Consider the following 22,599-nt stretch of genomic DNA (forward strand, 5'->3'; position numbering starts at 1 on the left):
ATAATAAAATTAGTCTTTTAATCATTTAATTATATATCATAATATATAATAAAAAATTATATTATAATAGAAATCATATTATATACTATATATATGTTTAATTTTATATATATATATATATATATATATTATATATCATAATATATAATAAAAAATTATATTATAATAGAAATCATATTATATACTATATATATGTTTAATTTTAAAAAATTATATTATAATAGAAATCATATTATATACTATATATATGTTTAATTTTATATATATATATATATTAGATTGAATTATAAAAAAGTCTAGAACCGTAAAACCAATGGAACAAAATCAAACCAAACCGTGGGAAAATGGTTTAGTTCGGTTCGATTTCACGGTTCAGTTCCATAACCCTTATGAACGATTTAATTCCAAAATATTTTTACACTTGTCCAATGAACCGTGTGCATCTCTAATGGCACTTGAGTCTCATCATATAAAAGTATATAATTACACTATTAATTTGGTTGTATTTCAAACAATAATTCTATAATAAAAAATTTATTTTTTATTTTTATAATCTTTTTAATCATAACTAATATTATCATTTCTATATATATTTTTTACCTGTATATCCAAACAAAGTCTTATATACATACTTCTTCCCCGCTTAATAAGTATTATATATATATATATATATATATTCTTCCGGACACTGTAGCAACTCAAACCATTCAGTGCACCTGTTATTATAAAAATAATTAGATTATGTAATGATTGGTTTTGTAAATTAAGTAGTATATAAAGTGGTTATATAGTTGTGAGTTGTGTTATATACTCTATCTCAAACACAAAAGGTAGGCAGGTGGACAAGTATCTTTGGTTCTTATCAACAGGTCTTTGCCTCCCACCCGAACCCCACACTCTGCTTTTCACCATTTAAATTTAATATTTCGGTTGCGCGTAACCCTAATCCGCGCTTTATACACGGATTGCACACGGTTTGCATAGTTTACCTTTTATTTTTTTTGTTTTATTTATTATGCACACCACCTAAAAAATTTTGGTTGTGCGGTTTAGTGTGTCCAAATTTTTTATACGCTTAATGTGTATCAATGTCATTAGCTGAGTTCAAGACTCCAAATACTTCCTCTGTAGCAATTTTCAATGAATATATTAAATTTGGGACAGAAGAAGGAGTCATTATGTGAAATATTAAATTTTGTATTTATTTTGAGAAAGACCTTTTTTCTAGCGGAAACTAAACCGAATAATATTTTATTTTTTTTCATAAAAATTGTATCAATATTTTAGAAATTTTGCAAAATTTATAAACTTTAACTACATAGTAAGACTCCGTTTGTTTGGACGTTATTTTTTGGTGTGTTTGGTTGTCGTAAAATATTTACGAAGAAAAAAGTATTAAAATTTAACAAAAATAACTTATCCATTAATTTTCGACAACTTATTTTACATGCTTCCGTCAGATGAATTCGATCTCAATTTTAACGTAGACTTTTGCCAAACGCCGACAAAATAAAAATAAAAATAAAAAAAATGATTAATTGATATTTGATATATGAAAATTGAGTTGAAAAATGATTAATTTTCAAATAAAAATTTGTATAGTTTTTTATTTATATATAAAAAAAGTTGTATAGATTTCAAAAAAAAAATGATATTTTTATAAGTTTTTAAAATGTTAAAATTTGAATCTTAATACAAAATGCCAAAGTTTTCTAATATTTGACCAAATGGAGGGTTCGGTATATATTAAGAAAAAGTCTGTTCACGCTCCAACTTGTACTACTTCGATTGCTCTTTATCGTGGTCCCCACCCACCCAGCTTCACGTTGATATCCATTTGTCCTTTTATTTTCAAGATAGGTACGGTCTTTGCACGTTTGTGGTCCCCACTCGCCCAACTATACTCTCTCTCTCCCCCCTCTCTTTTTCTCTCTCTAACCGGACGATTTTCGTACTCTTTGACAACAGAGTCCCACTGACCAAACGTAAGCCACGTGTGAATGTCTGCTGTACCTCCTCTTTTCTGCTCAACCGTTGGATCCTCATCAGAATCACTTCAAATATAATCTAACGGCCCAAACCACTGTATTCAATGTCACTGCACTCAAGTAATTGCACCGAAGACACCGTAGAATCCATGTTGTTGTATCCCCAAAATACCCCCAAAATAAATCTGATAATTTTGGCACTATTTTCTTGAATGATTATTATATGTGAGAATTCTTAATTATGCAGACAAGTTTTAAAAATTACAAAGTATAAGCATTATGAATATAAGAAATATTTACGCATTAAGGTGTTTATGGTATAAGAGTAAATCCAATTCTAAAAGTGAGGGTCATGTGAATTATGCTAGACTCTCGTCGTCGCGAAAAATAATTATTGACATTTGTATGTCTGAATATTTGTTAACTATATGGTATTTTTGAAACAGATATGACTAATAACATAATTGAATTTTAATCAAACAAGGACTACTTTGTCATTTTAACTTTACTACAAACATATCCTTTTGGTTCTCTGCATCTTTGTAAAAGCTTTTGCTACGCAATATCCAATAACTGTTGGACACGTTGGATGAAAAAAGACTGTAGAAAGGTCACGTGACAAATCACGTGACAGTTGTTACCAAATTGGGCAAATTGTTACCGCCCATTTAGTGTGTGAGCAAGAAAGAATGGTCAGTTTCGCACATTCCACTCGTCTTCTCTCTCTAAAACTCGCTCTCTTTCTCTCTACTTCTGTTATCGGCGAGCAAGCTGAAGGTGTAGACATTTTCCGATTAACCGGTGATCGGAAGATATGAAAGAGATACGTCTTTGTCGTATCGGCTCGTGTCGGTGTCTCTTAAGCACACAACAACACTCTCTCCTCCATCTACGACTTCTCTTCTTGTTCGTCCCAACCTAATTCATCATCATCCCCGAAATGCCCTTCACTTCTCCACAAATTCCAATGGAGTCCCCTCCGATTCTCTCTCTCCTCACTGACGATCTGCTACTACGTGTACTAGACAGACTCGCCGATGACTCGGACCGCAAATCGTTCCGATCCGCCTGCAAGGCGTTCCTCCGAGTCGACTCGCTCCACCGAACCACCCTCCGAGTCCTCCGCACCGAGTTCCTCCCGGGTCTGCTTCGCAAGTATAAGCATATCAAGTCTCTCGATCTGTCCGTGTGTCCGCGATTCGATGACGGTACGGTGGCGATGCTGATGAGTGGTGGCGGATCGGCGAGTTGGACTCGGAGGCTGAGGATTCTGGTGTTGAGTCGGACCACCGGGTTGAGATCGGCCGGGTTGGAGATGCTCACCCGGTCGTGCCGGTGTTTGGAGGTGATCGACGTGTCGTATTGTTGCGAGCTTGGTGACCGGGAGGCCGCGGCGCTATCGTGCGCCGCGGGGCTGAGGGTTCTGAAGATGGACAAGTGCTTGCGTGTCACTGACGTTGGGTTGGTTAAGATAGCCGTTGGATGTGAAAAGCTCGAGAGACTGAGTTTGAAGTGGTGTCTTGGGATAACTGATCTTGGTATCGATCTTTTGTCTAAGGAATGTTCTTGCTTGAAGTTTCTTGACATATCATATCTTAAGGTTGTTTCTCTCTCTCTTTATATGTGTGTATATATGTGTGTGTATATATATATATATATGTATGTATGAGTGTGTTGTATCTTATGGGTGGATTGCTTTTTGTTGCTTTTTTAGATTACAAGTGAATCGTTGCGTTCGATTGCCGCCATGAAGAAGTTGGGAGTTTTGGCTATGACTGGGTGTGGATTAGTGGATGATGCTGGCTTGGATTTTCTTGGAAATGGGTGCCCTTCGCTTAAGGTAAATTTTTCTTTCATAAAAAGATATTATTCATATAGAATTTGTACATTCAACCCATTTATGAAAATATTGAATGTTCAACTATGAAGTGCAATAAAACAATTTTCACTTTTGAGCACTTGTGGGTTGTGTATATGCGGATGTTTCATGCATATATACATGTATGTATATGTTGATTTGCATAAACACATCCAACCTTGTGTGCATATGCTTGTACACATAAAAAGTTGAATTTTTTTTTTTTTTTTTTTTAAAGTTCAGTCTTTTTCCCAATATTATGGATATAGAATATTTTGATTAAATATGAGAAAGATCAGAAATAATGAAAATATCAACGTAGATATAAAATACACAGAAAAAACATCTGCAACATGCCAACATGTAAGATTGTCAAAAACATTTTTATAGCTATAAAGGTAATACATTATTATATAACAATTAGGAGTATATTATATCACTGGACCTGATTCTTCATTTTTCTTAACAAAACTCATGCTCATATGGTCATATAGAGAGAGTGAAGACGACATGCTCATCTAGGTGATTTGGCATTATAAGCAATTTATACAATGCCATATTTAGAATATGTATGACTTGTTAATTAGGTGGCAAATAATTTGATCATGTTCTGCCTGAAAGTCTTAATTTTACTTTAATAATCATTGCCCGCCATCTGATATGATAATTGATTCTTTTAATCATATTGCATCTCTTTTACATATATTAAATCATGATGCATAGGAAGTGTTTTATAAACTTATTGGGTTATATATAAGAACATTTTAAGCAAATAAGTTAAAGAAATGTATCGATCCCCACTAATTGAAGGTGCTAGGAGGAGAGGACTAGATACCATCCTAAAATTTTACTGATTTCTTGGTATATGATAAATGCTTGGGTTGTTAATGATGATATATCTTAATTTCAACAATGTGGACTAGGGTATGTGTCTGATGTGAGTATGTATCTAATTATCAGATATATCAAATTCCCAAACTGACATCCACAAGTACAATACTATATATTCATATTATCTAATATTTCTATTTTTTTGATAGAGTAAAATAATTTTTTTATATTATATGGTATTTTTTTTTTTTTTTTTTTCGTAGTTGGTCACACACATGCCTCCACTGAGGTTTGAGCCCCTGACCTACCTTTTGAAAGTAGGGGCTTGGTATTGCTGGCCCATTGGTTATTACATGTAACATATTTCTATGTTCACTTGTTTTGAAGCAATTGTATAATAAAATTTAATCATTGGATATGCTATTTACTATTTAGTTGCATGTCCATTTGGAAGTATACATATTCCATATCGATGTTTTTGTGTGTCTGATTTCGATACTTCACCTATTTTGAAGAATTCATGTAACATTGATTTTGAGAATGAGGACAGCCACTTTTCTCAAATAATTATGAAAAATTGAAATAATTTGATAAGTTACAGCCTATTCATGGTATCAATACCTTTTCGTGTAGGTACTGGATGTATCGAGATGTGACAATGTGAGTTCATCTGGCTTAGTTTCTGTAATTAGAGGACATAGTGGTCTGAAGAAGCTCAATGCAGGCTATTGTTTTTTTGTGAGTGATTTTTGATTTGGGGCTTAGCTTCAGTAAGTTTTTCTTTTTAATGTCAGTTGGTGTAAATTATAAGCCTGAACTCGAATTTCTATTTGCACTAGGAACTTTCCAAAACCCTTCTCTGCTGCTTGAAGGACTTGAAGAATCTGAATACAATTAGAATAGATGGGGCTCGAGTGTCTAACTCTAGTTTTCAAATCATCAGCAGTTACTGCAAATTTTTGTTTGAAATTGGGCTGAGCAAATGCAAAGGAGTAACAGACTTTGGCATTACACAGCTAGTATCTGGATGTGCCAATTTGAAGATCCTCAATATAACATGCTGCAATTCTATTACTGATGTGGCAATATCAGCTGTAGCGAACTCTTGTAGAAATCTTTTGTGCCTTAAGGTAGAGTCCTGCAATTTGCTCACTGAGAAGAGTCTGGATTGTCTTGGATCATGTTGCCTGCTACTTGAGGAGCTTGATCTGACAGAATGTTCTGGCATAAACGATGCTGGTAAAATTTTCTAATTGACTCCATCATAAATTGTATTGACTGAATTTCATTATGCATAGATCAAGAAAGCACAAATTTTAGTTTGTAGGAGTATGTTTTAAACATTCATTTCTCTCTCTTATGCATGCAAAGTCTTCAAATTTATTTTGTAATTTTAATTTTAGTTTCAGAAATAATCTGTTGCCTATTAGTTTCCAGACTTTGTGATTTGTAATTGATTTAAATCTGATCTTATTTATTCTCTTCCTCAGGACTCAAGTATTTGTCTAAATGTTCAGAACTTCTATGCTTAAAATTAGGACTTTGTACAAACATATCAGACAAGGGATTGTTCTATATTGCTTCTAACTGCACAAAGATCCGTGAACTTGATCTATACCGGTAATTTATACCAAGAACTAATTGTTCATGTTTATGTGAATAATTATCGAAATTCTTACCTAATAACTTTGTTGCAGTTGTATGGGAATCAGCAATGATACTTTAGCTGCTATATCAAGTGGTTGCAAGAAGTTAAAGAAGTTAAACTTGTCTTACTGCAGTGAGATTACTGACATAGGTATGGAGTACTTGAGCCATCTGCGAGAACTTTCTGAACTGGAACTTCGTGGTCTTGTGAACGTCACAGGCACAGGTTTGACGGCACTTGCAGCAGGATGCAAGAATCTCTCAGAATTGGATGTAAAGCACTGTGAGAATATTAATGATACGGGATTTTGGGCTCTTGCATACTACTCAAAGAATTTGCTACAGGTTTGGTTTCTTGATTTTAAGTTGGAATTTTGTTTTGTTTTAAAATAGAGCAGTAGGGGACATTGCTTGGTTCAGTGGGAGCCACCAAGCATTTAAATTCGGTACAAGTATGTGCTTAGCCCACTTGTGCAACTATTGACAAGGGTTAAGCTTGCAGTCACCCAGTATTGACTCCCAACCCTAGATAAAACAAAGACCATAATTGATAATGGCCTTCCTTTTCTTTTAAGAAAAGTAACTTTTTGCATGTAAATTCTACATTTTCTAATATCCAACTCCACTTATTGAATGAAAAGAAAGAAGAGTAGACGCAAGAAATTTTTGGGGCTTGTTTATGCCATCTGGGAACCTTGAACTCTTTGTTTGCAGAAGGAAATCTAGTTGTTCTTTTTCAAAGTTTCCAGGAGTCACAATTCTGTGCACCACAGCTCCTACAAACTACATAAGTTGTAATTCTCACCTTTATAGGGGAAATTTCCAAGTCAGGCGATAAGTTTTGACCATGAAATTAGCGGTCAAGACTTGTGGGATTTTTCATCTTATAACTAGTTTTTTCATTCAAAATTTTGGTTTTTAGTTTGAAAAGGTACAGAATCTAAAAGTGGGGAGAGGGGGGACCGGTGGTATTTGGAAGGGGAATAATAAGGAAATGTATGTTAAGCCACTCACGAGGCATCATATTACTATAGGTGTTTAGGCAAAATGTTTTTCTCCGGTGTTTAGGTGTATCCTAGGTTAGTATCATTTCAAAAATTTATCCAGATCTTTTACTTGCAAAATAGGTGATATTTTCTTCAAAATATTTTTATTAATGGAAGCATGTCCCGTTGTGCATATAGAAATGGGGTTGACCTGAAACCTTGATCTTCATGGAAACCAAATTGACTGTTTATAATGCTTTGAATTTTCTTAAATACATATACGGGGATAATTTTAGAGGTCTTACAAACTGAAGAAATTGTTGTTCTGAAGAAAATTGTAGTAGAATTGGGACCAAAAAACAGTGATCTTGGTAGTGAAGTGAAGACAATGTTTTGGTGTCATTCATTTGTTTTTTAGTCCTGACACAATCTTCCTATATGCACTTGAAAAGAACACATTGATACCACATTGTTATTGTGGTTTATGTTTCATAACTTGTAAGAATGTATTCATAATATAAAATAAAATAAATGATACTTCTCTGGTTGTTTGTATCTACCGTGGAACACTTTTTTTATTTTATAGGATAGACAGAGTCACAGGCATACTTGTCTCAATTGGGACTTGAATTCTCAACCTTTACTTTGAAAGGTGGAGGAGATCAGAGATGCTACTAATTCTAATGCTTGTTATTTTTGAATTTGAAGTAATTGATGATGCATCTAGGCTTGTTACATAAGAAATTCTATCCATGTTTTATGTCCTATATTTTTCTTTAATATATATATATAGACATAGTTTTTCGGGCATTAGGAAATAGTAAGACTGAAGCTTATGTGGTTGTGGCAGATAAATGTAAGCTGTTGTGCAATTTCGGATATGGGGCTGTGCATGGTGATGGGGAACTTGACTCGTCTGCAGGATGCGAAGCTGGTGAACCTCACTAACGTGTCGGTGAAAGGGTTTGAGGTGGCGCTTAGAGCCTGCTGTGCCCAGCTCAAAAAGGTGAAGTTGCTTGCTTCTATTGGATTCTTGCTTTCCCCAGAGCTACTTGAGACCTTGAGGTCAAGGGGTTGCAAGATTAGATGGGATTAGAATCGTCCCACTAAAACCATTATACAATAAAAGTGGGGATCTTCTCAGCATGGACGTGAATAAAAAAGGATTAGGCCTATGATGAAGAATTATTATTCGAAAAACCGTGTAACACGGTTTATTTATGATTGAAAACCCTAACAAGAATCTCAAATGAGAGAATTTAGAACACGTGTTTATGTATGTGATATTGTCTTTCTTTGCCGGAAAACTTTATATTATTACGTGTTTATGTATGTGATATTGTCTTACTTTGCAGGAAAACTTTATATTATCATGGGATTTTTGGGAGAGTAGGAATGTAGATACATTGTAATATCTTTTGTTGAAATGGGAATCATTTTCATCTTTTGAGTTTGCTAATGACAATTGCTTTAATTATTATAGTTGTACATTCAACCTTGGCTTTAATGGAGATATTATTGTTAAAATTATGTGAATAATTAGAGTAAAAAATCCCTCTAATTAAATTTTGTGAGATGATACGGGCAATGCCAAATTTGTCGACTTTTTATTTTTATTTATTTTTATTTTTTTATTGATATAAACCAAATATTTTTAGGTGATTGTAAAGTAAAAAAATCCCTCTAATTAAATTTTGTGAGATGATACGGGCAATGCTAAATTTTTAGACTCATTTTTTTTATTTTTTTTAAACCAAATATTTTAAGGGGATTGAAAATGTCATATCCGTTACAATTTTCATTCTCCAATAGTCATATATACATGTGATGGCATTTTTGCCGGAAGGTACTCAGCGCCCTATCTTTAGTGAAACAAATTTGAGCGTGTCTTTATTGGAACAAATTTGAATTTCTAATCAGACTATAGTGATTTAATAAAATTATTTTAATTAATTTAATCATGTTTGGAAAAAAAAAAAAAAAAAAAAACTATTTTAATAAATTTACTATCATACCTTTTTGTAGAGATTTGTCTTATACAAAAGTAAAGACAAATTCGGTACATATCTAATTTGTATCATTTCGAATCTCCCTGTCCCCTTTAAGAACCTATACCAAACATAACATTTAATCTCCCATTATTACCTTTCTTTTCTTTTCCTTCTATTACCTCCAACCAAACTGGGCCTAATGCTATGGGTGTGCAGGAATGGAATAGAATGGAATGAAATGCCCATTTCAACTATTCTTTGTTTGACATGCAATTTAAACTGAGAATGGAATATCCATTCCTGAGAATGAAAATCTATTCCATAACTAAATCTATGAAATGGTGATTTCACAACTAAACCTATAGAATGATCATTTCATTCCCAAGTAAATTTTTTTAAAAATTCAACTTCTTAAAAAACTCTCATGTTCCAAGTTCAAAAACCGCTGCTACCTTTCACCATAACCATCTCCACCTTTCACTACCACCACGATCGACTTTCATCACTACTACCGTCTTCTACTACCGCCGCCGCAATTGACTTTCACCACTGCCCACCTCTTTCCACCACCATCGTCGCTACTGCCATCGCTACCAACGCCATCACCTTTCATCACCACCACCTTCCACCATTGCCTTTCATTACAGCCACCACCTTCCACCACCATCACCGTTACCGCTACCACCTTCCATTATCACCACCGCCACTGCCATCATTTTCCACCGCCACTGCCTTCCACCACTACCACCACCGTCACTGCTTTCCACCACTACCACCACCATCACTGCTTTTTTCAACCACCGCCACTGCCGCCGTCTACCACCGTCACCGCCTTCCACCACCACCATCACCACTGCCTCCGTCTACCACCGCCACCACCTCCCAACACCACCACCATTGCCACCCCTTCTACCACTGCCACCGCCATCGTCACCGCCTTCCACCACTGCCACCGTTACCGTCTTCCACTACCATCACCACCGCCTTCCACCACCGCCACCGCTGTCGCCTTCTAACACCACTATCGTTTTCTACTTCTGGCACCACCATCCACCCCCGCCATGCCATCATTTATTTAAAAAAAAATTATAAAAGAATGTCATTTTGTTAATTGAATTTACTTATTACTAATAAGGATATTTTGGAGAACTAAATTTGAAATTTATTCTATTTTAAATTTTAAATTGGTCCAACTAAACACTAGAATGGTTATAATACTACATTCCTACATATTTCATATTTAGGACCAAACAATAGAATGAGAATGTCTGCATTCCATTCCCATTCTCATTCATTCCCACTATCATTCCATTCCCACTTTCATTTCATTCCTTTCCTACTTACATTCTGCGCACCAAAACGAAGCAAAGGTCTGATTGTTTATTTATTTAGTTTTATTTTATCTAAAAACGTTTTTTTTTTAAGGTGTAGTTGTTTCAATCTCCTAGAAATGTTTTGGGGAACTTTAGAGATAGAAAATTGCTCTTGAAAAACTTAGAAGGGCTAATACTTTCTTTTATGGTTCTAGATTCAAAGACCGTTTCCTAAAACCCTTTAGTTAAATACAAGACTTTTTGGTTTTAATATTTAATACAGAAGTTAAATATGAAGAGGTTACTCTCTAAATAACATAACTCAAATAGAAATTTAATTCGTCATTATAACATCTAAGAACGAAAAAAGAAATTAATATTTTCTTTTATGGTTCAAATAACTTTTTTTCAAAAACCTTTAGTTAAAAGAAATTTATTAGTCATTATAACATCTAATTTAATTTATCATTAAAAAGATCTACTAATAGAAAATAGACTAAATACTTTCTTTTATGGTTCTTTATTCAAAGAAAGTTTTTCAAAAACCATTAGTTAAATTAAATTTAAACTACTTTAAACTATTATAATATCTAAGAACAAAATGAATTTTAAGTACTCAAGGCTACATAGACTGAAGTATAACTTTGTACTATTTGAAAAAAGGATTTTAAAGAGTACAACTTTATACTGAAATCAATGCAACGAGTTAAATTGCACCACAACCTTCATAAACTGTCAAGGAATAATTTGTAGAAGTCAAACGCTTTAGATCTCTTTTGTCAGCCATCAAATAAATCAATATTAACTCTCTTTGGAGCATTTGTTACATCTGAAATTCTATATATATAATTGAATATTCTTGTGTTCAAGGCATCCAAACATGGCTTCCATAAATTTACATTCCACTATTTGCATTCTCTCTCTCTTTCTCATGCTCCATTTCTTTTCTCCTTTCCCATTCTTCTGCAAATCCGCGCTAGCACAGAATCCTTCAGGCACCATATTTGATAGTGGCCGGCTTTCAATTAATCGCGCCTTAGTAGAAACCGGAAGTTTCCTTTCTTTGATCAATGGTTACCTCAACCTTGGACAAACATTGTCACAAACCACCATTTTTGCTCTCCAAGATTGCCAATTTCTCTATAGCTTGAACATTGATTTCTTGTCAAACACTATTCAAACCATTAATTCAACAAATACTCTTCAGACATTTCAAGCTGAGGACACTCAAACCTTGCTTTCTGCAATTTTAACCAACCAACAAACATGTTTAGATGGTCTTCAAGCCATAAATTCTGATTTAACTATTAGAAATGCCCTTTTAGCCCCACTCACTAATGGAACTCTGCTATATGGTGCGTCTCTTTCACTTTTTACGCAAGGTTGGTTTCCTGACATGACAAAAAGCCGGTGGCTAATGGATAGAGAGCAAATTTTTTCCAAGAACATTGATCTCAGACAAGATGGTCAGTTGCCATTGACAATGTCAAGCGAAAACCGGAACATTTACGAGTCACTGATTGGAACAAAACTCCTCCAAAAAAGTGGGGGTAATGTGGCTGTTAGCCAAGTGGTGGTTGTAAATCCGAATGGAAGTGGGAATTTCACTACCATCAATGCTGCAATCGCTGCAGCGCCAATCAACACGAATCCGAACAATGGGTATTTCTTGATTCATGTGGTTGCAGGGGTTTATGAAGAGTATGTTTCCATTGGCAAGAACCAGAGGTACTTGATGATGGTAGGAGATGGAATCGACCAGACTATCATTACCGGTAGTCGGAGTGTGGGTGATGGATGGTCAACATTTAATACTCAAACATTTGGTAAGCTGAAATATCATAATAACATTAGATTGTTGTATTTTTTATTTTATTTTTTATTTTCAATGCATAACTTTTTAAATTTTGGTTCCACATGAAGTCAATTAGATCCCATAGGAGCAACATAATTTTACTTGTACATTCATGAAACAATGACTTTGATCAATGATTACTTAGTGGATACATCTTCACAGGTGTAGAGAGGGACAAACTAGATATAAATTTAACATTTGATATTATTTTTGCACCGAATATGATCTAAAACTAATTAAAAGTTTTGTTAATGATCTATATTCATGTATCACTTGATCTTAGATTGTGTTTGGATGGAATGAATTGGAATGAAAAGGAAAAAGAGAAACCAAAGAAAAAAAATTAGAAACAAGTTTACGATTAGAGGTTTTTGTCTTGGACTTAGACGGACATGCTGCTCTACCTGACAGTTTAAGGGCAGACAGATAGCTCCACTCTTAAACTTTTGAGTCGAATGACAAGCGTCTGGCCCTTGCATAAATTTTGTTGTAAGTTCAAGCAAATGTAAATAATTTGTTTATGTAAATGATATATTTTTCTTTCCTTCCCTCCTTTGTCATCCAAACACCATGTTATATATATATATGTAATTCTTGAATTTTCAATACATGTATTGCAGCTGTGGTTGGGGAAGGATTTGTTGCCATAAACATAACCTTCCGTAACACAGCCGGGGCAATCAAGCACCAAGCAGTGGCAGTCAGAAATGGTGCAGACCTCTCCACATTTTTTCGCTGCAGCTTCGATGGCTACCAAGACACCTTGTATACCCATTCCCAGAGACAATTCTACAGAGAATGCGACATCTATGGAACCGTGGACTTCATCTTCGGAAATGCAGCAGCTGTCTTCCAAAACTGCAACATCTATCCGCGACTTGGAATGACAGGACAAACCAACACCATCACTGCACAAAGCAGGACACACGAAAACCAGAACACTGGCATATCAATCCACAACTGTAACATCAGAGCAGCTAGTGACTTGGCGAATTCGGGAAATGGCAAGACGAAGACGTTCCTAGGGAGACCATGGGAGGGGTACGCGAGGACGGTTTTTATGCAGAGCTTCCTGGATGGGTTGATTGATGCTGCCGGTTGGTTGGAATGGAATGGGGAGGTGCCGCCCCCGACGTTGTATTATGGTGAGTTTGGTAATACGGGAGCGGGCTCGGGGACTGGCGGGAGGGTGGCATGGCCTGGTTTCCATGTGATGAGTGCAGCGGATGCGGCTAAATTCACTGTGGGCAGCTTCATTTCAGGGGATGCGTGGTTGCCTGCAACTGGTGTTCCTTTTGCTGCTGGTTTATTGTGAACATCTTATCCAACTGGTGTTCCTTTTGCTGCTGCTTTTTTGTGAACACAAAGCATCTTGAGCAAAGTTACATAGCACGAGAGCTTACATTTAATAGGAATGAAAGTGAAAGGTTTAAAAGAATGGGATTATCACGTATAAATGGACTTAGTGGCCCATATTTACCCATACATCAAGTCAAAGTCAATAATTTTTCTAAAATGTGTTTGACCCAAAAGCTGAGGTGGCACATGAAAAAATACTGTTTCATATTTCTGTTGCCTAAAATACCCTTCTTCCTATTTCATGTGTTGCCTAAAATGCCTTTTTGCGAATGTACCACTTTTTTTCCAAAGGTATCACATTTTTGGACTGAAGGTACCACTTTTTGGCGTCCAAGTACCATGTTTTCTAAACACTCATTTAGCTAGATTGGAGAATATTTTGTGTTATTCATGGCGTTAATGGAGCTGTTTATGGATGTAATGTGCAACCTAATTAGCGATGTGGGGTTTTTTTTGGCTTCGAGGTACCATGTTTTCTAAACACTCTAGCTAGCTTGGAGAATATTTTGTGTTATTCATGACCTTAATGGAGTTATTTATCGATCCACTGTACAACCTAATTAGCGGTGTAGGGTGTAATACCATTTTCAATTGCAAAAATAAGCCTCTTTTGCGAAGGTACCACTTTTTTTTCCAAAGGTACCACATTTTTGGACTGAAGGTACCACTTTTTAGCGTTCAGGTACCATGTTTTCTAAACACTCGTTTAGTTAGATTGGAGAATATTTTGTATTATTCATGGCATTAATAGAGCTGTTTATGGATGTAATGTGCAATCTCATTAGCGGTGTGGGGTTTAATACCATTTTCAATTGTAAAAATAAGTCATTTTTTTTGGCGTCGGGATACCATGTTTTCTAAACACTCTAGCTAGCTTGGAGAATATTTTGTGTTATTCATGGTCCTAATGGAACTATTTATTGATCCACTGTGCAACCTAATTAGCGGTGTAGGGTGTAATACCATACGTATCAACTTACCCCCTGCCTTTAAGTAACAGACGTTTAGTGCTGATGTCAGGATGGATAAATGGGTAGAAGGTCAATTTTACCCTTTACAATGGCTGAAATGACATTTTTAACTTTATTGACCATTGCAGAGTTACAAAACTACCCTTATTCATTCAATTGCTTCAATTTTGGAATGAAATATTTTTTATACTACATTCATGTAATAGTCGAAGAAAATTCAGTGAGGCTCTAATATAATAAGCCATACAATACTAATTCATAAAAACCCAATGCAAAAGAGAACTTCATTTCATTCCATTTAAGGTAGATGCCAGTATAATATGCCATACAATGGTTGCAAAAACATACTAACCTAATCACAATAAAAAGTTGCACAGTTATTCTTCTTTAAAAGTAGAAAAATAGCTCACACCAACAGATTGCAAAATAGCAGCAAAAAAAATGACACTGTTCAACATTACATATGTCCCATATCCCACATCATTTCAAGTACTTTTTGGATTTTGAGATCCTCCTATCCCACTTCCTCTAGCTCCCAATTGGGTAAATATAGGTATGTATTTCCTTGTTATGTGGTAAACCATTTTGTGGCCTTTTTCCTTTGTGTGGTCCTAGTGAGAGTCCTCTTGTTTGTGTATTTGATGGACATGCATTCTCTGTGTCTCTGTGTGTAGTTGGAACAAAAGAACCACTTTATCTCTGTGACTGTCACATGCAATGAAAATTAAGGTATTAAGGCATTATATAATAATAATAAGGAACAAAAGTAATATAAAAACAGACAATTCGAAACTTTGAATAATAATAATTTTAAAAAAATCATCAAAATTAAAAAAAAATTTATAATTCGCCTAAAAAGACAGCACTATTATGAGTAACACGAAAAAAAAAAATTTGTGCAATTAATACAACTATGAAAGAATTCATAGATTTGTACCAGATATATATATATATATATATATATGTATTTGATATTAAGAGACAAAAGACAATTTCAAAAAATAATAATAATAAAAATCACTGATTCCTACCAACGAATGGCCTTTGGAAAATTTTCACTAACCGTGCAGAATATATAACATGAAAAAGTGCAATTGAACATTGAGCTATAGTACTAACAACTAAGTTATACTAAGAAATTACTCTATAGCAAAAATTATATCAAAAGTTGAGGAAATTACATCTTATAAGCCTTGATGGATTAAGATGGAAATAGTGAGGTTCCTTGAGGTGAATGGTAGCTTATTGGCTAATTAGGTTGCACATTGGATCAATAAATAGCTCCATTAAGGTCATGAATAACACAAAATATTCTCAAAGCTAGCTAGAGTGTTTAGAAAACATGGTACCTCGACGCCAAAAAAAGAGACTTATATTTGCAATTGAAAATGGTATTAAACCCCACACCGCTAATTAGGTTGCACATTACATCCATAAACAGCTCCATTAACGCAATGAATAGCACAAAATATTCTCCAATCTAACTAAGCGAGTGTTTAGAAAATATGGTACCTGGTAGCTTGTTGGCTAATTAGGTTGCACATTGGATTAATAAATAGCTCCATTAGGGTCATGAATAACATAAAATATTCTCAAAGCTAACTAGAGTGTTTAGAAAACATGGTACCTTGACGCCCAAAAAAAGAGACTTATTTTTGCAATTGAAAATGGTATTAAACCCCACACCGCTAATTAGGTTGCACATTACACCCATAAATAACTCAATTAACGCAATGAATAATACAAAATATTCTCCAATCTAGCTAAGCGAGTGTTTAGAAAACATGGTACCTGGACGCCAAAAAGTGGTACCTTCAGTTCAAAAACGTGGTACCTTTGGAAAAAAAGTGATACCTTCTCAAAAGGGACTTATTTTTGCAATTAAAAATAGTATTGCACCACACACCGCTAATTAGGTTGCACAGTGGATTAATAAATAGCTCCATTAGGGCCATGAATAACACAAAATATTCTCCAAGCTAGCTAGAGTGTTTAGAAAACATGGTACCTCGACGCCAAAAAAATGGACTTTTTTTTGCAATTGAAAATGGTATTAAACCCCACACCACTATTGAGGTTGCACATTACATCCATAAACAGCTCCATTAATGCCATGAATAACACAAAATATTCTCCAATCTAGCTAAACGAGTGTTTAGAAAACATGGTACCTGGATGTCAAAAAGTGGTACCTTCAGTCTAAAAACGTGGTACCTTTGGAAAAAAAGTGGTACCTTTGCAAAAAGGACTTATTTTTGCAATTGAAAATGGTATTACACCCTACACCGCTAATTAGGTTGCACAGTGGATCAATAAATAGCTCTATTAGGGCCATGAATAACACAAAATATTCTCCAAACTAGCTAGAGTGTTTAGAAAATATGATACTTTGACACCAAAAAAAAGTATTTTTGCAAATGAAAATGGTATTAAACCCCACACCGCTTATTAGGTTGCACATTACATCCATAAACAGTTCTGTTAACGCCATGAATAATACAAAATATTCTCCAATCTAGCTAAACGAGTGTTTAGAAAACATGGTACCTGGACGCCAAAAAGTGGTACCTTCAGTCCAAAAATGTGGTACCTTTAGAAAAAAAGTGGTACCTTCGCAAAAGGGCATTTTAGGCAACACATAAAATAGGAAGAAGGGTATTTTAGACAACAAAAATATGAAACAGTATTTTTTCATGTGCCACCTCAGCTTTTGGGTCAAACACATTTTAGAGAAATTATTGACTTTGACTCAATGTATGGGTAAATATGGGCCACTAAGTTCATTTATATGTAATAATCCCTAAAAGAATCGTGTGACAGATTTTGAGATGTGTCCAATTTTATTTATTTCTTTTTTAGTTGTTGAAAATTTGTTGGTGATTTATATTTTCAAATTATATAATGATAGAAGAATGCCAAGCAAATGTGATATTTGGTTTTTTTTTTTTTTTAAACCTAGTTTCAATTTAAATATCATTTGTTTCATGGACGGCTCGAATTGGAGTAGATTAGGTTATTTTTAATTCAAAATAACTTTTTTATTGTCATGATTCATATATGATGTTGGACAGTTTTAGTAGTTTTATATTATTATTTTTTTAATTTTAGAAAGTTTAATTTTAGGTTTTTAATTTCCTTGTACAATTAGTTTCTTTATATTTTGACTTTCCTTAAGCAATTAGTTTCTTTTATGTTATTAGTTTCCTTTTTACTTTTAAAGTTTTATTTAAGCAAAAGTGCAAAATACCCCCTGAGGTTTAAACAAAGTAGAAAAATACTAGGGGTGCACAAAAGAACCGGAACTGTGGAACCGGAATCAGAATCGTGGGAACTGGAACCGTTTTTTCCAGTTCTCACGGTTCCGGCTCCGGTTCTTAATTTCGGAACCGTGAGTGAACGGTACCGGTTCCAGCCCGTGGGAACCGGTAAGAACCGAAACCGTATATATATATATATATATATATATATATATATATATATATATATATATATAATTAGTTATTCTAAACTAAAGGCCAACAAGCAGCCACGCGCGTAAAACTATCCACAAAACAAAACACAAATCCCAAATTCCCAATCCCAATCCTCAATTCACATAGGAAATCTGAAAACTCATCTAGCTCCATCTCTATTCTCTTGACTCTGAACTTGCCCTCTCTATTTTCGTTCTCAGATCTGAACTTGCCCCTCTATCTCTCTCTGTAACTGCAAGCAATAGTCACAATCAATGCAAAAAATGATATGCAGAGGCAGGGTAAGAACTAAGAAATAAGGAAATCTGCACCACAAATCACTAGTTATGTAGAGCATTTCAGAGAACTTAAAATCAGAATGAAAATGCTTGTTCCACTCATCCTAATAGATAATGGATTAAGCACACAAATCACTAGTTTTGTTGAATAAACATCTACATCAAAAGGTAAGATCTCCTCTAAATCTTTCTTCATTTTATATAGAAATATATATATGTATATATACGTATATATTTTATATAATATTCATTGATTTTTCCCAAAAATCATGTCCAACTGAATAGGAAACTTTAATTTAATCATTGCTAAACTTGCCATCTCTCTCTATGCAACTGTAAACTACAAAATCTACAAGAATCAGAAGTTCACAACCCATATATTTCAGATCTGTCTGTAAGAATCAAAAGTTCAAAACTCATATCGGCATATCATTTAAGATTGTTCAAAAAATCAAAACCCATATCTTTCAGTTTCAATCGCTGTTGTTCTAGTTCGGGTTCGCAAGCTTCTGCCGTTGTCAGTCAACTCATAGTCAACGGTTCTCATGGAAACGAATCGGTTCTATGGTTCAATTCTAATTTATATGGTTCCGGTTCCAGTTCCGGTTCCGTTTTTTAGGAACCATTGTGAACGGTTCCGGTTCCGACCGGAACCGTGTGCACCCCTACAAAATACCCCCCTGAACTAAAAAAATGAGCAACTTAGTCATAGTAGTTCTGAAAGTGAGAACTTTGCTCCCCTCTAGTCGCCGGAATCCTCTTTTTGTGATACCCTCGGATTTTCAAATGCGGGTTGGCTAGACCCACGCCCGAATACCCGGGGATATCAAAACAAATCGATAATAAACGAACACAGACTACAAATGAATAATAAATAAATAAATAAAATGCTAACAAGAAACTAAAATGATAATCCAATAATAAACCTTAGAATATATTTCCATTAATTAATAAACTCTTCTGATACAACTAATCCTCCAAAAATACAACTCGAGAATCCATATTGTGTGGACCCCTAGAAAATCCAAACTAAATAAATGACAGCAATAACTGTCTAAATCAGGAAACTGAATCATAAAGGAACTCCTATGTAGATAAACCGGAAGAGTGAAGTAGATTGATCCCTGTTTAGCACGAATAATCTCTACTCCTGACGAATATCTGAAAAAATAATGGTGGGTTAGGCCTACAAACAAGTTATACTCTACTACAGTCCAAGCAGAGATTTGATACACGTATACATCTTAATCAATCCAACAATAACTAGTAGTCCGTATATATATATATATATATATATATATATATATATATATATATATATATACACACACACACACACTAAAGGAACCTCACTAGACTATAGGATTGTTTCAACCTGAATAGTAGGCAACATGCAAAATGCACATATAATGGGCATGAGTACCTAGACCTACCAGTATACACAACTACACTATATCTAACTACACATCCCTGGCGATATACGCGCCCTAACCACTGATCCTGAGACTCAAGCTCATATCATGTCACCATACTTATATATATATAAAATCTAATAACCATCCTATCCAGTATAAATTTATCCTCCATAGGTCATTCAACTTGTTCAGCTGAACTAACTTGAATATAAGTAGGACTTAACATTTTAGTTAATCCATTCCCTTATATAATAAATTAATCCTCCACAAGTCATTCAACTTATTCAGCTGACCTGACTTGAATATAAGTATGACTTAACATTTTAATTAATCTATTCCCTTATATAAAATAAGTAGGACTTAACTGATAAGTTAATCCGTCTCTAGAATGCCACCGTCCTATACCGGTGCATTAAACCACACAATCCAACAGTTGATGTAATAATTAAGGAAATACATCAAACAATCTAGAAATAACTATGATAATATGATATCAAGTTATCACAATATGGGAATGACTTATTATTTATTTAAGCTTCCTATATCATATGTCCTACACAAACTGAATCTTATACATGATGATATTTTATTATACCGTCAAATAAGGATTCTCCATATTCAATTCATCCTACACATTTAATTTCAATTGTTAAAATATTTTAAAAGATTAAATCCATTCGTTTGTTTAAAACCTTCAAATAGCAAGCATCATTATAATTGAGTCTATTTAAATTTATTTAAACCCAAACTTAGTCCCTATTTAATGTTCAGAAATCATAGGCATGTTTTTACGTTCCATCATTCCACATAAATGAAAAATACATAATTTAAACATATAAAAATTCACACAAAAAATTAAATCAAAATCATGCATTTATCAATTCATAACACAAGAACAGATATGAACCAATTTTATAAAACCTATGTTTTAATTCAATTAAACATGCATAATTATTTAATTTTATGTGTTTACTAAATCCTGGAATTTCCTAGGCATATACAGAAACACGAATCAAAAGGAAAGAAATAAAAGAAGAACTTGCCTTAAACATCGAAAGTTAAACTTCTTCTTCCTAGATCCTCTTCTCTAAATGGTTTTCTCCTCCTTCCTTTCTCTTCCTCATTCTCTCTCTAATATAAAATCACGTACTATATTTTTTTGAAGCCTCCTACAGACTTATACTTATGTATATATAGGCTAAATAAAATTAACCATAGTTCTAATTTCATTCCAAGTTAACTTAATAAAGAAAAATTAAAATTAAAATATAAAAAGGTAACCTAAAACATGATACGTATATAATTTATGTATATCCTTATTAAATAAATAAATTATATACATCCCATTATTTATTAGTGGATTATCCAATAATACTTAAGTTACCATAATATTATAAAATAACTTAAAACATAACACGTATCAAATCTATGTATATTTTTATTATTTAAATATAAAACATATACATCAGATTAAATATTACTACCCAAGTTACAATAAAAGTAATTAATAAATTACCTATTATTTATTAATGGATTATCCAATAATACTTAAGTTACCATAATATTATAAAATAACTTAAAACATAACACGTATCAAATCTATGTATATTTTTATTATTTAAATATAAAACATATACATCAGATTAAATATTACTATCCAAGTTATCATAAAAGTAAGGGTAAAATACAAAAAACCCCCCTGAACTATTGGGGAACATGCAAACAACCCCCTATACTACAAAAAATGTAGAAAACCCCCTAAACTAGTTACATTTGTTGCAGATTGCCCCCTCCGGCAATAGTCCGGCCAAAAACATCTCTAATTTGAGCGCATGTGTGACACTTGATATATGAATTAATTTTGATGGACAATAATGCCCTTACAAAGCTGAAAGGACCAATTCGCCCCTGTTATGACCGTTGCAGCCAAACGCACCTTAAGTCTCAATCCTTATATATACACATACACCAGTATATACACCCAACTATTGGAACCCTAAAATAATTTCAAATTGATTCGCCATACCTCTCAATCCTTTCAATCCATATGATTATCTGTTCGTTGTGGATCCTCTATTTCTCGTGCCATCAGTTTATCGTCCATTAATCACACTCTCTCTATATTTGTTGTGTTCTACTCCTCTCTGTGAATCTCAGATCTGTATCGACTATAAGGTAATAATCTCTCTCTATTTGGCTCTATATTGATGTCAGTTGATATATATATATATATCTAAGGTAATCCCCTCTCTGTATTTGGCTCTATATTGACAAGTTTAACTATATAAATAGAGATCGTGTACATATATATAGTTCTCCTAATTTTTTGAAGGTCTTGATAATGGACAATGCTGGGCCTCGAATGATGAATAAGAGGTGTTGGTGTGGCCAGAGAGCTTCTGTATTCATTTCTGAGTCCGCGAATAATCCTGGGAGGCCATATTATAAGTGCAGTAGAAGGGTTTGCAAGTTTTTTGAATGGGGGACTCCTCTTTTGATACCAAACATCAATCGATATCCTCAAGCTGGTCCTCTTGTCCCTCTGGCTGATGAAGTTCTTCCAGTAGCTCTTAATTCCATCACATCATTTGCAATGGCTCTGTTCGTGGGAAGTATTATATTCTTTGGGTTCTC

At 34.1% G+C, this 22,599-nt stretch overlaps 2 protein-coding genes across 4 annotated transcripts; both read left to right on the plus strand.

The window, feature by feature from the left end:
• Positions 1-2,665: 2,665 nt before the first annotated feature.
• LOC132299636 (F-box/LRR-repeat protein 3) lies at positions 2,666-8,787 on the plus strand. 3 transcript variants are annotated; one of them, XM_059796384.1, is made up of 7 exons: positions 2,666-3,588; positions 3,703-3,828; positions 5,311-5,415; positions 5,517-5,916; positions 6,168-6,297; positions 6,375-6,669; positions 8,161-8,787. In XM_059796384.1, exons 1-7 carry the CDS (start codon positions 2,929-2,931, stop codon positions 8,404-8,406), a joined length of 1,962 nt encoding a protein of 653 aa, XP_059652367.1. In that variant the 5' UTR covers positions 2,666-2,928; the 3' UTR covers positions 8,407-8,787. The 3 variants fall into 3 exon arrangements, with proteins under 3 accessions (XP_059652367.1, XP_059652368.1, XP_059652369.1); XM_059796385.1 differs by having other exon boundaries at positions 6,459-6,669; XM_059796386.1 differs by lacking the exon at positions 5,311-5,415.
• Positions 8,788-11,494: 2,707 nt separating this feature from the next.
• On the plus strand, positions 11,495-13,784 carry LOC132301143 (probable pectinesterase/pectinesterase inhibitor 20). Its single transcript, XM_059798422.1, has 2 exons — positions 11,495-12,440; positions 13,090-13,784. Exons 1-2 carry the CDS (start codon positions 11,495-11,497, stop codon positions 13,782-13,784), a joined length of 1,641 nt encoding a protein of 546 aa, XP_059654405.1.
• The last annotated feature ends 8,815 nt before the right edge of the window (positions 13,785-22,599 follow it).

Source organism: Cornus florida, unplaced genomic scaffold (genome assembly GCF_030987335.1).
Source record: "Cornus florida cultivar Cherokee Brave unplaced genomic scaffold, ASM3098733v1 CherokeeBrave_3.0.0_Hap2_Chr03, whole genome shotgun sequence".
Lineage (NCBI taxonomy): Eukaryota > Viridiplantae > Streptophyta > Magnoliopsida > Cornales > Cornaceae > Cornus > Cornus florida.